The following is a 15,006-nucleotide window of genomic DNA, read 5'->3' on the forward strand; positions in this document are numbered from 1 at the left end:
TGATGTAGGAGATGTCAAGGCCTCAGTCAGTACTGGCTTAAAAGGAGGCCTGTACTACTGTAGATCACGGAACACCAATCTCCTGGTTTCAGTCTCAAACCATACAGATTGAGAGAATTGTTTGGAAAGACACCGACTCCTCTGCTCAGGAGGATAGAGGAGTTATTTCCCGGTAGGTGTGTTCCGGTAGAAAGATGTTACATCATGTAACTCGACAGCATCAGATGTCTGACCAGAGTATAATGGTTGCAGTTGCTGCATCCCATTAGGAGGGAGAAGAAGAAGAAGAAGAAGAAGAAGATAAAAGTCGATATTCTATCCCTGAAACTTATACCAGATATGTTACTTTGGATGAGATGCATACAGTACTAAGTACCATGAGGGAGCAGGGACTGTTACACTTTTCAAGACCCAAGCAAAGGGATCCAAAGGCCTGTAAGGAAGTTCTGTAAGGTATAGAGAGGAAAAGATGGTCTGAACCTTTAGCTCCAAGTACGCCAATAGGTAAACCAGAAGGCTTCTGACAGGGTTAGGTTTTGGAGTTCTTCCTTGTGATGGCAAAGGTACACACTTATCAAAGTAACATTTGTTTACAAGCACACAACCTCACCAAGTCAAAAAGAAATGTTATGACTCTTCTTTCTGGTTCATACTGGGCTAGTGCGAAAGCTCCAAAACTCATGGGTGGTGTTGAGTCCTCCTCAAGCACCACTGCAAGGCTTTGATATGACAAGACATGGAGCCTTTGTAGGGTGACGGCCAGATCCCGTAGAAAACGGGAATATTCTGAACTGTGGCCGTCGTTCTAAAAACGATTTTGGCGGGAGAAGCTAACTTAAAAAACCCACCTAACCTATGCTAAAAGCCGTATCCTTACCCAGGGGGACTTCGCCCCCCCCCCCCCCCCCCCCCCCCTTACACAACAGTTTCCTTAACTACGAGTACGACGGGAGAAGCTAACTTAAAAAACCCACCTAACCTATGCTAAAAGCTGTGTCATTACCCCCCCTTACACAACATATTTAAGATCCGTAGACCATTTCCAAATGTTTTTATTCTATACAAGATAACAGTACGAGCGATAATAAGCAAATTAGTTCGCTTGGCCGTAGCGCTACAAACTACCCCAAGACATTTTCGTATCAACTTCCATGAAGGGATAGGACTGAGAAGGTCCAGAACTAGCGTTTGAGACCGATGGTTACTGGGTCTTTGAAAAGTTTGTAATTTGTTCCGATACGAATACAAACTGTTCTCCTTTAATAGTTTTATTCTTAGGAAGGAGGATGTCCATATGAAACAAAATGACTGGTTAACTTTCCTGGGAACTGTCTGGGCACTTGGTCCTTTTAGGAGCGGGAGTGATGGCTCATGTCAACTTCCTAATAAACTGAGCATGAGCATGTCACAGGTATTTGGGTAGGCTCCTACAAGGTGGCTTGTAGGAAGTCATGATCGAACCTTCAGTATATTTGAGTGATGGATATGTTGTTTGAATGTACGATTATTATGAGAAATGGGTTTGTATACATTCTATCCCCCATCATCCTTGTATGAGTTACTTCTTGACAAAACTTGTTTGAAAATAAAAGTTTCTCGATCATGAGGCTTACCTGCATCTTACGTCCAGTCCAGCAAACAAAGGCACGACTGCTGCACCCCCAAGGGAAGGAAAGGCAAGTCATTCTTCCCCTAATTCTAGATTTATACCTCTTGGGCAACATGTTTTTTGTCTTGTGAACAAGCTAGGTTTGTTACACAATCTGAAGAGCAGCTTCCACTGGACCAAGGGTAAATGCATCCCAAAGGATGTTTAAAGATTCCTGCATTTAAGACCTGCACCACTGACAGGTTCATCTTGAATGCTTGGGTGGATCCAATGCCACTGACTACAAGATCAAGCCCTAGATGGGCCTTCCACCACCTCGCGAGTTGTGGGATAGGTGAATATTATGGTCTCATGAAGCCAGAATGAAACTGTGTTCTTGGAAATCTTATTCTTCACCCTTCAGGTACTGAGAAAGTGTCTCTGTCTGTTCCTCTGGCTTAAAGCTCTGAGCCATCTTCAGGTATTGCCGTACTTCCCTCACAGGGCATAGAAATAGATAAGATTGCAAACATGGGGTTGTGAATGGCTGGGTTCTGGGTCTTGGCTACAAACTCCAAAGTAATTGTGAAGGAGACGGAGACATTCTTCCATCTTTCAATTTAATTGTGACCCAGGAAATGCCATGCAACTAGCCTACAGGTTTTCCTGAGGCCAAGGCTCACGACACAACCTGATGAGTAGCTACCACACCAAAGGGAAAGGTATCCAAGGGCAGTAGAGGGCAGTAAAGGTTATCTAGCATATCCCGAATACTGCCTTCAAGCCTTGTACAACTGACAGGTTCTTGAGGGCAGTTTTTTTATTAAGCGTATCTTAAGTCTAATGGACGTCCAAAAATAAAAGGGGAAACAGGGCAGCGGCCAATGATCAGCAGTACTTGATGAGACTAAGCACTGGTAACAGAAGCATGAGTTCCTCTACCTTGTACAAAATCATCTTCCCTAGTTGGGTCGAGTTTCGGTCCAGCATTGCTTCTCCCACACAAAAAGGGGAAGAGATCAGTCAACGTCTCAAGAGACTACCTGATCAGTCCTCCTGGGCTTTGGTGACCGCTTCTCTTCACTGACATTAAGGATTTCTGGGCCAGCGGCAGGCAGAGAAACAGGATCCTCCGCTGCTGCTGGCAAGGGCTCACCGAGGGGGCACCACTTTACGATGTTCCCTTTGGAGGTTGTAAAACCGAGGAAGAGGGTACAACAAGGGAAGACTTCAGAGTCTTGACATCTGCCAACACCCCAAGAAGTATCTCCATGGCTCAACCCCCTAAGAAAGGCCACAACTTTCCCAGACCCAGGTCCATCAAAAAGCACAGCAATGGGAATATTTTGAGAGATTGTGGTGCCAATTCCTCCTCCTTCAAAAGCGCTATCCAAAGGAAAGGCGTAGTCGCCCTTCCCCTTACAAATTCCTCCAAAGGAACCCGATTGAGATAGCAGACTTAAAACCCTCAGAAAAGAAGGAGCGATAGAGCTTCTTCGGCATCATCTTAGGTGTTGTTAATTCAGATGCTGAAGAATCCCAATTCTTTTCAAACTCCACCCACTGAAGAGAGATGACTGGTCGGTCATGCTCTTTGCAAAAGATACAGATGAAAGGGGATCCCGTGTCAAGCTGGCTCATGTATCGGCCACAGTTACAACCTGGTTTACCAAAGCAAAGGCATATGTCTGCCTGTGGAGGTGCCATCAAACACTAAAATGGGAAAAACAAGAACAGTTTGCACGGCCAAAGTTCAAGGAAGCAGAGAAGTATGTCTATTGAATTGCGGCCGAAGTCAAAGTGAGGGTTTCTCCATCTGGCAGTAGTGCAGGTCCTACACTCTACCAGCCAGCAACTATGTTTATTTCATTCCAGCTGCAATGAAGACATACTCCTTTTAAAGGATGATGGTTTGTACTCTGAATGATCAAAAACAGTTTCAGAAGGAAAGCAGTTGTGCAAGTGAAAACTGTGTTATGACTTGCCTTACGATAAGCTAAAGGGGTGGAGGTCTTAAAGGGGTTTCCTATAGGTGTGGATACCATTCCTAGGTTAGATTAGGTCATACATTGTGTTTCATTCCCCCTTTTAGAAATACTGTTTTCTAGTTATAAATGCTAGAATTTCAAAACATTTAAATTTAAAAAATACAGATTTCTGCCAAATATTTTTATCAGAATTAATATAAATTTTAAATAAAGCAAGAACACATTTTCAAAATTAAGGTTATTGTACTATACCGACATTACCAAATTAAGTACAGTATCTGGGTTATTAGTTTCAGAGTATTGGTTAGATAAAAAAAAAAATTTTCCATTATGTGAGACTCATTAGATATACTGTCCTCTTATACACAAACTTTTTAATTCATACAATCCTCTATCAAGGGTGATATGCAGTTTTCCATGGATTTATTATGCATCCCAGAAAGTAATTATAGAAAAGAAAAGGTTTATTTTACCATTTTCCCAGTATATTTTCCCCATCCAAAACTCCCGGTTCTAACTGGGTGTACCCCATTATCAGCGTATATATATTTATATATATTTCACTAAGTTTTTATTTGCTGTATAAATAAGCATCATTTTCAAAGAAAACAGGTGTTTTTCTATAAGCAACACCTGTTGTTTAGTAGAAAAGCTTTTTCCGTCCGTAACTATAATAAAACCAAGGGATATAGGATGAAATGGATGAACTTTCTACAAATCAGTAAAGATTTACTGTAATAAAATATTCCTAATAGATAGCATATTTAAAGAAACCTTGAAATTTTTTATATAAACACTTGGAACTAATCTATAATTATAAAATTATTGATGTTTTGAAATTATAAAAGTTATGAAGGAAAAACCAGATTTAAAAAAGGGAAACAAACATATAGAGGCCCCACCTAACCTAACCTAGGAGGCATATACTTACCTACCGGTTGACAGCTCTACGATACCTACTTAGACTGCCACATGCTTAAGCTTGACCTAAGATTAAGTCGTAAACCCATCTTGGCTTCCCAAACAGCTTAACTACTGAAACTAGTATTTTTGGAGATATTTACTAATTTAAAATATATATTTACAACAATTAAAGCAATCCAAATAGTGTACTAAATTATGTATAGTATAACTCGGCAAATTTAGGTAAGACCTACATACAACTGTAGAGTTTTAATGAGTCTTAATAGCTCGTTATGCTATAATCCTATTCAGCAAAGGATGGCATAGCCTACTATAGGTTAAGATTAGGATAACAGTAGGTAAGGTAGCTGAAGTCAAGATTAGGAGCCTTTGTATATCAATGGCCAGTTCCTCTAGCGTGTATAAAATATGGACACCAACTAACCTAAACTTATACCCCTTGCCTAACCTACAAGCAGTGTCCTTACATACTAACCTAACAGGGGGTGGGGGCTAACGTGACCCTGCTACCCCCGGTTTCATTGTTAGTGAATTACATGGCAATGTAACCTAGGAAAAAAACTACTGTTTCTAATAGAAAAAATTACGCTCTCTTCGAAAATGACACTCGTTCCCGTCGCAAATTAAGTTTCAGAAATATATATACATCTATATCCTCCAATAATGGGGGACCCCCAGTGGGAACTCGGGGTTTTGGGTGGGGAACACATACTGGGGAATCGATATATAAACGTAAAACAAGCCTTTTCTTCTCTATACATTACCTTCTTGAAATTATAATAACCGGAGGAAAATACAAAACAGTATATCTGGATAAACTTTGGAGGCGCCGTTACAAAGATTGTGTCATGAAAAAATACAGTAACCAGTGCTGCCAACGTCCGATGTAGATCAAATGTTATTTTGTGACCTGTCATACTACTAGGCTAGGTTAGGTGGGTTTGTTAGGTTCTGTGCCCTTTTTGTACTTTTTATATATTGAGTAAAACTTATATGGAGAAATTATTTCATATATGGAAATATCTATCATTACTATCTTTAGTAATGTCAACGTGACGTTGGTAACTGTACCATACGTCAACGTTGGTAACACTGTGTATTATTGGTAACGTTGCTAATGTTATCGTTCGTTCGTAAGAGAAGTGACACCGTGCATCTCAAAGTTATCCAAATTTGTTGATCTGTTTGTTTCCGATTGAAATGAACATCAAATTCGCTTAATTCACGTTATTTACTATAGGAAAACTATTATATTTCGTTTCCCCAGTATGTTTTCCCCACCCAAAACCCCGAGTTCCCACTGGGGTCCCCATTATCGGAGGATGTAGATGTATATATATTTCTGAAACTATTCATTTGCGACGGAAACGAGTGTAATTTATTAAGAGATCGTAATTTTTTCTATAAGAAACACTAGTTTTTTTCCTAGGTTACATTGCCATGTAATTCACTACAAAAATACCCTACCCCCCCCCCCCCTTACACTGCCTAACTTTTTTTTTTTAGTCAACCGTTATCTTACATACACCCCCAAGATTATTAATTCAAAGAAATATCTTGATTTATTGCTAGACCGAGTCAAGAATACAAATTTAAGAATAATTCTCAGCAATACCTCAATCTTTATTGAAGTTTAGTGACACAATCAATTCGGTTTGTTTTGACTTACCCGACTCTTGGATGGACTTCCTTGTAAACCGGCTGCGAACGAAAGTCTCTTCCTTCTTTTCACTGTATCGACTTTCTTGAGAATTGGCTTAACCTTATCCTCCATCTTTATCAGTTATATCTGTGATGGAAGTATGAACTTGGAAGAATGATTACGATACAGCATTTGAAAATAGACGAAACTTAATCGCTGGTCTTTGGAGAACGGACTTTGTTTACTTTTTACCGTTGCGGCGGCGTTCGGAACCGTGAGTTCGTGTGCCGGTAGATTCAAACCTAAATGTGTATTAGATTTTTTGTTGTTATTCACTAACGACAAGGGTTACAAGATTAATTTATCTATATAAATTTGTGCACATAATTATAAAGAAATTTCGGCTTCTGATCACTTGATGTTAATTTCATTTACTGTAACACTTTTTCACGTTTCCAGTCTATAGACCTTGAACCAGAGTCGAGGTCATCCATACTCAAATGCATTGGATTGAATTCTGGAATTGGATAGATGAACCCCCCCTCTCTCTCTCTCTCTCTCTCTCTCTCTCTCTCTCTCTCTCTCTCTCTCTCTCTCTCTCTCTCTCTCTCTCTCTCTCTCATATATATATATATATATATATATATATATATATATATATATATATATATATATATATATATATATATATATATATATATATATATATATATATTCAAATATTATTAATATATGGGGATGAGGCTAGGAGACAGAAAAAGAGCAACATGGGTATGAGAGCAAACTGAAATAGAGGATATTCTAATATGTAAGAAAAGGAATTGGACATGGGCAGAACACATAATGAGAATGACCGATATTAGATGGACATAAGAATAACAGAATGGAATCCTTGAGATTGCAAAAAGAAGCAGGGGAAGGAAGAGAAGACAATGGATTGACGAACTAAGAAAGTTTGCGGGTGTGGAGTTGTATTAAAATAAAAAAAAGCACATGCCAATGAAAGGGCATGTCCGAGGACTTTGCCTTGCAGCTGGTTAACTATAGCTAATGATATATATATATATATATATATATATATATATATATATATATATATATATATATATATATATATATATATATAATCAATTCAACTTCTGACTATTGTGACAAACCAGATTTAGAAATGAACTAGATAATAATTACTACTGCCATACTGCACTTGGTTATTATTGACTTTTTTTTCTTCTTATAAAGAATTACTTATTGAAATATATATATCTATTATCAGTGGTCAATATGTAAGATTTGCATTTATGAATTTTGGGTTATTTATTACATTTGTGAAAGGGTACCTAAATTTTAGACCATCCGTGAGGCTTTTTCCTATTTCTTGATTCACAAAATACATGCATTAATAATTATAATCAGTACAATTTTTTTTTTCTAGGAAGCAGCAAAGCCTGAAGCAAGAGCACAACAACCATGGATCATACTGTATGGACACCGACCAATGTACTGTTCGAACAGTGACCACGATGACTGTCGCAGTGTAAACTGTCTGACAAGAGTTGGGATTTCTCTTTTGAATGTGTAAGTGTAGGAAGTGGATCATTCTCTTTTTTTTTCTTTGTCATGCAAGGCTGACTGGAAAGGCTAGTGTGTAGTTTATTTTATCTCACTATTGTTATAAAATAATTGAACATGAAAAATGCTAAAATAGTTCTTCCCTTAAGAGTCCAATTTAGATGTTGCTATTTTTTTTATTTAATACGTTTCACGCATGGTCTTTGTAGCTAATCACTGGGTTTTGTTTTATAAAAACTTAAAATCTGATTCGTCATGCAGGCTCGTAACTATTATGAAGGCAAGAGTAAAATTAAAAACATTAAGAATAGCAGTTCGCTAACATTAAATCATGGAGGGTATAGAATGCATGGGGTGAAATGAATATTTCTTCTTTTGTCAAGCGGTACTGGTGAAATATCAATCTATTTACTCTTCTTCATTGATTCCTTCCCTTATTTTGACCCATTGCTACACAAGATGGAAAGAAACTGTTGTAATCTTCACCCATTTACTTTACAACAAAGGGGGCTTTAAGCTTTTTTATCTGGCCTTGGACGAGCTTAAAATTGGGGAAGAAATCTCATCTGTGTCTTTCCATTGAAGGAGTAACCTCCCTTCTCCAGCTGACAATTAATTTTTAACTGTTTTATTCATAGATATGGAATGGAAGCTCTTCTTGACAAGTATGGAGTTGACATAGCAGTGTGGGCGCATGAGCACTCTTACGAACGAATGTGGCCTACGTACAACTACACTGTTTACAATGGATCAATGGAGGAACCTTACACCAACCCAAGGTGAGAGCAGTATTTATATGAACTACTCCACTATCATCTATGATATTCTTCAGTACAATAGTACTTGGGTGTTGATCATATTTATATATGGTCAGTCTCTAGGTCATTGTCACAATCCCTTATCTCTGCCATTCATGAGTAACCTTTAAACTTTTAAACTAGTTTTTGTAAACTACTTTTTACTTTTTATTTACCAATGGATTGTGTACCCATGTATATTTTGACTAAGGTGATTTTCAGTCTTCTAAAAACTACAGAATTAGTCACACAATAAAAAAAAACAATTGAGTGGGGAAATGAAATGGAAAAGTAAATTTAAGTAAAATACAGTAAAATCTAAACAGAAAAATCACAATATCCAATAAATTAATATAAATATGTTAAATAAATAAGGGATAAGACTTGTGTTAACCTGCTAATCAAAGAAGGCTGGCCACTAAGTTTGAACATTTGAAGTTCTACCAATTTGATTAGGAAAACTGCTCCCCTATGTGACTTAGCGAGACTAAAACTTCTAGGAAACTTATAGATATTTAGTCTTACAAAAGAAAAGGCAAGACAATTAGAAATAAGTTAATTTAGTACTATTCAGTGGATGGTGTAGTCAGGGAAGATCTTAATGAAAAGAATGATCAGCTTCCGTATCATATAAGCCTTATACATGATGCACAGCAAGCTAGAGTAATTGATATACAGTGGCATTCAACACAATATTTTGTTCAACTTAAGGTGAGAGACAAGCTGCTGAAGTTCAGGATGAACAGTTCAAAACATAGGAAAAATAAAATAATTAAAATATTTCCTCGTAGACAGATCCTAAAATAAAAGATACTAAATAATAATAAGGTTCTCAAAAATTATTTTGCAGTCAAGAGTAGTTAGGCTCAGATTTTGAAATGAGTTTCATCTAGCTAAAGAAACATTGTCATTGAAAGCTCTGGAGGGGATAGATGCAATGTTCTATACCTAATAGCAATCATACTTTGAATTCCATTAGTGTTTAACTTCCTCCCTCACAATGTCATAAAAAATTGCTTTCCAGGGCTCCTATACACATCATCACTGGCTCGGCTGGTTGTCAAGAACGACACGATCACTTTACACCCGAGAAACCTTACTGGTCTGCCTTCCGTAACAGTGATTACGGATACACGCGCCTCACGGCTCATAATGCCACACACCTGTACTTTGAACAAGTCTCTGATGACCAGGTAAGTATTTTTATGAAATTGCAGGGTAATTTTGTTAAGGTACACAATAGGAAATTGAAAAGATATCACCATCAGCTATTTAACCAAGCTTGGAATACTGGAAGATATTTATTATTATAAATACATTTCAATATTTTAATTATTTTTAATTAGCATTTTGCCTTTGAAGTACTTTAGCACAGTATTTGGGACTTTTGTGTTGATGTTTTATGTATGCCTATAGACTTTTACACAATTATTGCAAAGCAGTTTTATAAATTATCCCATTACAGAATAGTACACTTTAGGTACAGTCATTATATGTACAGTATAAGATTAGGCATAGAATGGGACAATTTCACTCTTTCAACTTGCTCATTATGTGCCTGTATTCTCTTCCGATTTAATTTTTACAGGTCATGTTCCAACTGGTTCCATGTTCTTGCTTTTCACTTTGCCTCTATGTTCAAACCATCTGTTTCTTTAAGACTTTACGTCTAGCTTCCAACTGCTGAACACCAAATCTCTGCAGGGTTCTTATATGATATCCACATATGAAACTTCATTCTACAGTTGATTTCTTTAAAGATTTCCTCCAATAGATTTATCTGTGCCGATGTCCCTGCACTATTAGGCTATATATCATAGATTCTTTTATATGGCTACTTTGGAATATAGTTTTCTTGCATATCAATATTTTAAAAATCTTTAAACTTTGTCAAAAAATTCTCCTTCAATATCATTCTAACTGATGTTAGTCTTTTCTTCCTTCCCTCTCAGCACAGCATGAATTTCGTAGTCCAAAGTAATACGTACGTTCTAATTCTTCTAAGATCAGCTTCTCTGCGAGTGAATTTGATTTTTTACATTATATTAACTTATGTCTTTTATCACTTTAACCAAACATATTCTCTATACAGGATAAAGCCACTGATTACTTCAATTATTCCACAAGTATCATTAATGTGTTTATGAAAATTTCTATAATTAAATTTATGTTGTTCAGTAGTTCTTTTAGTTTTAGCAACCATACTTATATTTTGAGAGGGAAAATTCAGTACTGTACAGTCATTTTTTACTTATTAGTAAAGCGGCGTGTAATATCTTACATACATATTTTTTCTATTTCCATTTGCAGGAGGGAAAAGTAATTGACCAAGTTTGGGTCATCAAAGACAAGCACGTCCCATTTGCAGAACTACGCTCTGAAGAGGAGTCAACATTTTAATGTCCCAGAGGATTGTTGGATGTTGAATACTGTATAAAAGTGTTCTTTTAAGCATTCTTATAGTTGTTCAATCATCCTCCTATATTAAGATAATCAAGAAGCTGGGTTGTATAGAGTAAATGTTGGAACTTTAGGTAAGTTCTCTAACCAAGTCATGTTGGGGGCATTCAGACTTGCTGTGATAATCATTTTAAAATTGGTGGTATACTTAATTTTGTTATCTAATTTAGCATTTGTTATTTTTATATGTAGAGATTTAAGAGTCCTTGAAGGGCAAGTTATTATGTAGCTATAAATGACAAAAAACTTTAAGTTTTTTTTTTAAGTACTGTACTTATTTGTGGCTTTGAGTTGTAACCAATATCAAAAGGTTCCATGCACCATATATCAATTCAAATAACACTATAGCTTTGAAAATCCTGCTGTGTGTATAAAGAAAACTCAAAAAATTCTGAAGTCGGCATAACGGTCATATAGTACCGGTCAATTTTAGAATGCTGAGTTTGATGGAGAAAAAAATGTATTCATGACTGAAACATACCATTACTTTAGCCATTTAATTACTATATATAAACATTTAGGACAGTATTTTAAAGTATTATCACTGCATGTAATGTACCTATAGTCAATTTTTTTTAGTGAAGCAGATTTGCACTGACTCGCAAGGGTGTCCTTTTAGCTCGGAAAAGTTTCCTAATAGCTGATTGGTAGAAAGTATTCAGACAAAAATACTTCCGACCAATCAGCTATTAAGAAACTTTTTCTGAGCTAAAAGGGCACCCCAGCGAGTAGGTGCAAATCTGACTCACTAAAAAAAAATTGACAATAGTCCTGTGCTATTCTGTTTATATTCTTGATATTTAGTTATCTGATTTAGACAGGAAACATACACTATGAAGCTTTAGTTAAGAGTATTTGTGTTGGGTGAAGTTGACGATAGTATAAAATAGTACTTATTCTATTTCTCTAAGTGATCATATGGCCAATTCTTGTCTTTCAAGTCTGTGATTAACTGTGTTATCAGTTCAGCTTAAGGTGTAATGCAATTAGTAAAAGGAAACTTTAATTTTTTTACATTTATAAATGTCCGGTTATGTATTATTCCTATTGAAGTTAGTACAAAAAATTGGGATTATTTGGTCACTTCCAGATATTAAAAGTACCCTTTTCTAGCATTGAATAACATTTTGTATGGTTTGAACTATCAACTGTTACTGTAATGTTAATGGAGAAGTGTGGAATTTGATCACCTATTAAGCAAATCGAATTTGAAATAGAGCTACTGAACTGTAGCCTACATCATTGAACACTGTCTTGGACATGAACTTTGTTATAATAGACAGTTCACAAATTTTGATTCAATTATACTTTTATTTCAATATTAAGACAAAACATACCAGTGCCTTACTTTATAGTACAGCTCTCTTTCTATAAGATAAAGTTTAATTAACTTTTTATACATAACAGTAGATCCATTGTAAGTTTAATTTTGTGTCTTGTTATGAAGCATTAAGTTTTACTGAAAGATTTAAAACCTTTTCTTGAAACAATTAAAATACTTTTACTCAAAAGTACTAAGGTGTGGGTTTCTTATACAGTATATATATATATATATATATATATATATATATATATATATATATATATATATATATATATATATATATATATATATATATTTAAAAAAATCAACATTCTGAAAATTAGTACAATTACCTTTTAAAACTTAGGTGCTGTGAGTTAATCATTATTTTAACATTATCAACTTCTTGTCTACTTTTTTAAGTAGTTCATTAAGCATTTTACCTGAAAAAAACACTACTACAGTCTATCCTATGTTGTTTATTATATTCATATTCAACCTGTTATTATCAGACCATTAAACCCTTACCTAAAATAAATATGTATAGTTCAGTCAATTAAGCAAAATAATTTAATAATAAGATTATAAAAAAAAACAAAAAAGTACTTGAAATCATCGCTGTATTTCCTAACATGTGAAGAGTAGTTACAGTACAGAAGCTCCTCAACTTACAAATTTAAGTTCCAAGAAGCTGTTTTTAAGTAGCTTTGTTAAATTTTGGCCAAGAGTAAGCCTAATCTGGAATACATGCCTATGAATTTCAACTACAAGTCAATAAATAGTTGTGTTTCATATGAAATAAACATCTGGTCATTACAAAAGTTGTTATACTTACTGTATTAAATGATATAATATTGTTTTATTAAAGTACTGTATTTCTTTATCTTATCTTTGTTATTCCCTGTAGGATTTATGCTTGTATCTCCGAATGTTTTTAAGTGGGGGACCTTCTGCACTGTACAATATTAAAGGTACATTTTCTATAGACATCTGCTCATTCTTGTGTTCAGAGTGCTCAGTTAATTATTTTCTTATCACTACTGCCAAGGTTGGCAGACTCGCTATTGTAGTACTACCTTCAGGAATCCACTCTTGCTCAGCTCACCGTGTTTCTTTGTCTCTGAATAGTCATCAAATCCATTTCAGGTCTGGAAATGTGACTCTTTCATCTATTTAAATTACTTTATGACACTTACAGTATAATAAAGATTCGCTTGGGTATATTATTGCTGATGGGGAGCTCCTTGCTTAGGCCCTGGGGAGGCATGAGAGCTATGAATTTTAGCTCATTGGTAAACTACATTATGATCCTTATCATTTGTAGGCCTTGCACTTTTAATTTTCATATGGAATGTTTTGATTGCTAGTCACAAGTTTGAAACTTAAAACACTAAACCATAAGTAAACATTGTGATTCACTTTCATATGTTGGTGAGGAATAGAAAGAGGACTAAGTAAGCAGGCAGGAAGCTCTAGATATATTATTATTATTATCATTATTATTACTAGCTAAGCTATAACCCTAGTTTGAAAAGCAGGGTGCTATAAGCCCAAGGGCTTCAATAGGGAAAATAGCAATATACTGTATATAAAAAAGTTCCTAGCATTCGGGTATTATTGTTTTTATACTTTAAGCATATAGTTATTTGGACTATCCAGTACTGCATATTCATTATAAACCTACAACTGATGTAACATTGCCTTTATTTCAAGTCAATGGTCTCTTGATGATAAGTCTTGTTGCAAATACAACTGCATCTTGAAACATTGCTGATATTTTGACTATATTTGTTCATCAACTTCTTGAGTCCTGTTAACAGAAACATATGTCACTGTGAATTAATTGTAGCAGTACAATTTGGGAGCAATTTCCAAAATTTTCTTACCAATTTGGTATATTATAGCCTGCCAGGTGTATTTGCAGCAGAAACCTGGTGTTTACATAAATGACAGTTCAATTAGGAAATCTAATGGCTGCATTTTCTTAGTTTTTATCCTGTTTCATTCATAAACTGCATATGAGATTGATATAGTGGTAGTTGTTTCTATTAGAGGTTGTCATGTATGATATATTAATCCTATGATGTTATTGTGATATTCATACATTAAAATAAATAAAAATTGTCTCGGCATTATTATTTATTCCTAATAAGCTGTTGATATCCTTTAATAATATAGTACTCCAAATTTTAACTAATTTTTATTTTTCCTACCTATACAAATCAATAATTTTAATGGATTTAGTTGCTATTTGGCTATGACCAGAATTAAGGAAAAAGTGGGATTCTGATAACATTGTAAGGTTGCTAGAAACATTCCAACTCCACTGGTTCGAATTACTCAGACTCTGACTATCAAGGTAAGACAACACAGACTTAAGTCTGAGTATAAACTAAGGATATGGCTGTCTATGCCCTCCCACTAGCTAAGGATACGGCTGCTAGGTTATGTTAGGTGGGGAGTTAGTCTTTAGATGTTATTTCAACATGTTATTTTTGCATGAAAAACCATTTATTGTTGTTTTTTTTTCTGCTGTTACATCCTGTAATTCATCAGTTTTCCTTTTATCCTACCACAAACCCTGATTCCTATCTAGGGCTCATCCATCTGTTGGAGGTTATGTAGGATGGTGGTACTTAAAAGTTTACTTTTGCAGAAAGTATAAAACAACAAAACTAATTTTTTTTTTAATGCCAGTTATTTAGTGTTTATTATGCATCTTATACCATTAATAT

At 35.3% G+C, this 15,006-nt stretch overlaps 3 protein-coding genes across 6 annotated transcripts in view; 2 read left to right on the plus strand and 1 right to left on the minus strand.

Moving 5' to 3' along the window:
* LOC137658789 (uncharacterized) overlaps positions 1-6,438 on the minus strand; it is a 57,589-nt gene extending 51,151 nt beyond the window's left edge. Inside the window, exon 1 of the mRNA XM_068393822.1 lies at positions 6,170-6,438. Coding sequence (XP_068249923.1) covers positions 6,170-6,274 — 105 coding nt within the window. The 5' untranslated portion in view covers positions 6,275-6,438. The remainder of the gene's footprint in view (positions 1-6,169) is intronic.
* Positions 1-12,501, plus strand: part of LOC137658788 (acid phosphatase type 7-like) — a 118,738-nt gene extending 106,237 nt beyond the window's left edge. For all 4 annotated transcript variants that reach the window (XM_068393820.1, XM_068393819.1, XM_068393817.1 and 1 more), the window contains exons 8-11: positions 7,579-7,717; positions 8,350-8,490; positions 9,533-9,701; positions 10,819-12,501. In XM_068393820.1, the coding sequence (XP_068249921.1) occupies positions 7,579-7,717; positions 8,350-8,490; positions 9,533-9,701; positions 10,819-10,908 (539 nt within the window). In that variant the 3' untranslated portion in view covers positions 10,909-12,501. The remainder of the gene's footprint in view (positions 1-7,578; positions 7,718-8,349; positions 8,491-9,532; positions 9,702-10,818) is intronic.
* Positions 1-15,006, plus strand: part of LOC137658792 (pre-mRNA-splicing factor CWC25 homolog) — a 585,361-nt gene that overhangs the window by 272,311 nt on the left and 298,044 nt on the right. The window lies entirely within an intron of this gene.

This window comes from Palaemon carinicauda, chromosome 19, assembly GCF_036898095.1.
Source record: "Palaemon carinicauda isolate YSFRI2023 chromosome 19, ASM3689809v2, whole genome shotgun sequence".
Taxonomy (NCBI): domain Eukaryota; kingdom Metazoa; phylum Arthropoda; class Malacostraca; order Decapoda; family Palaemonidae; genus Palaemon; species Palaemon carinicauda.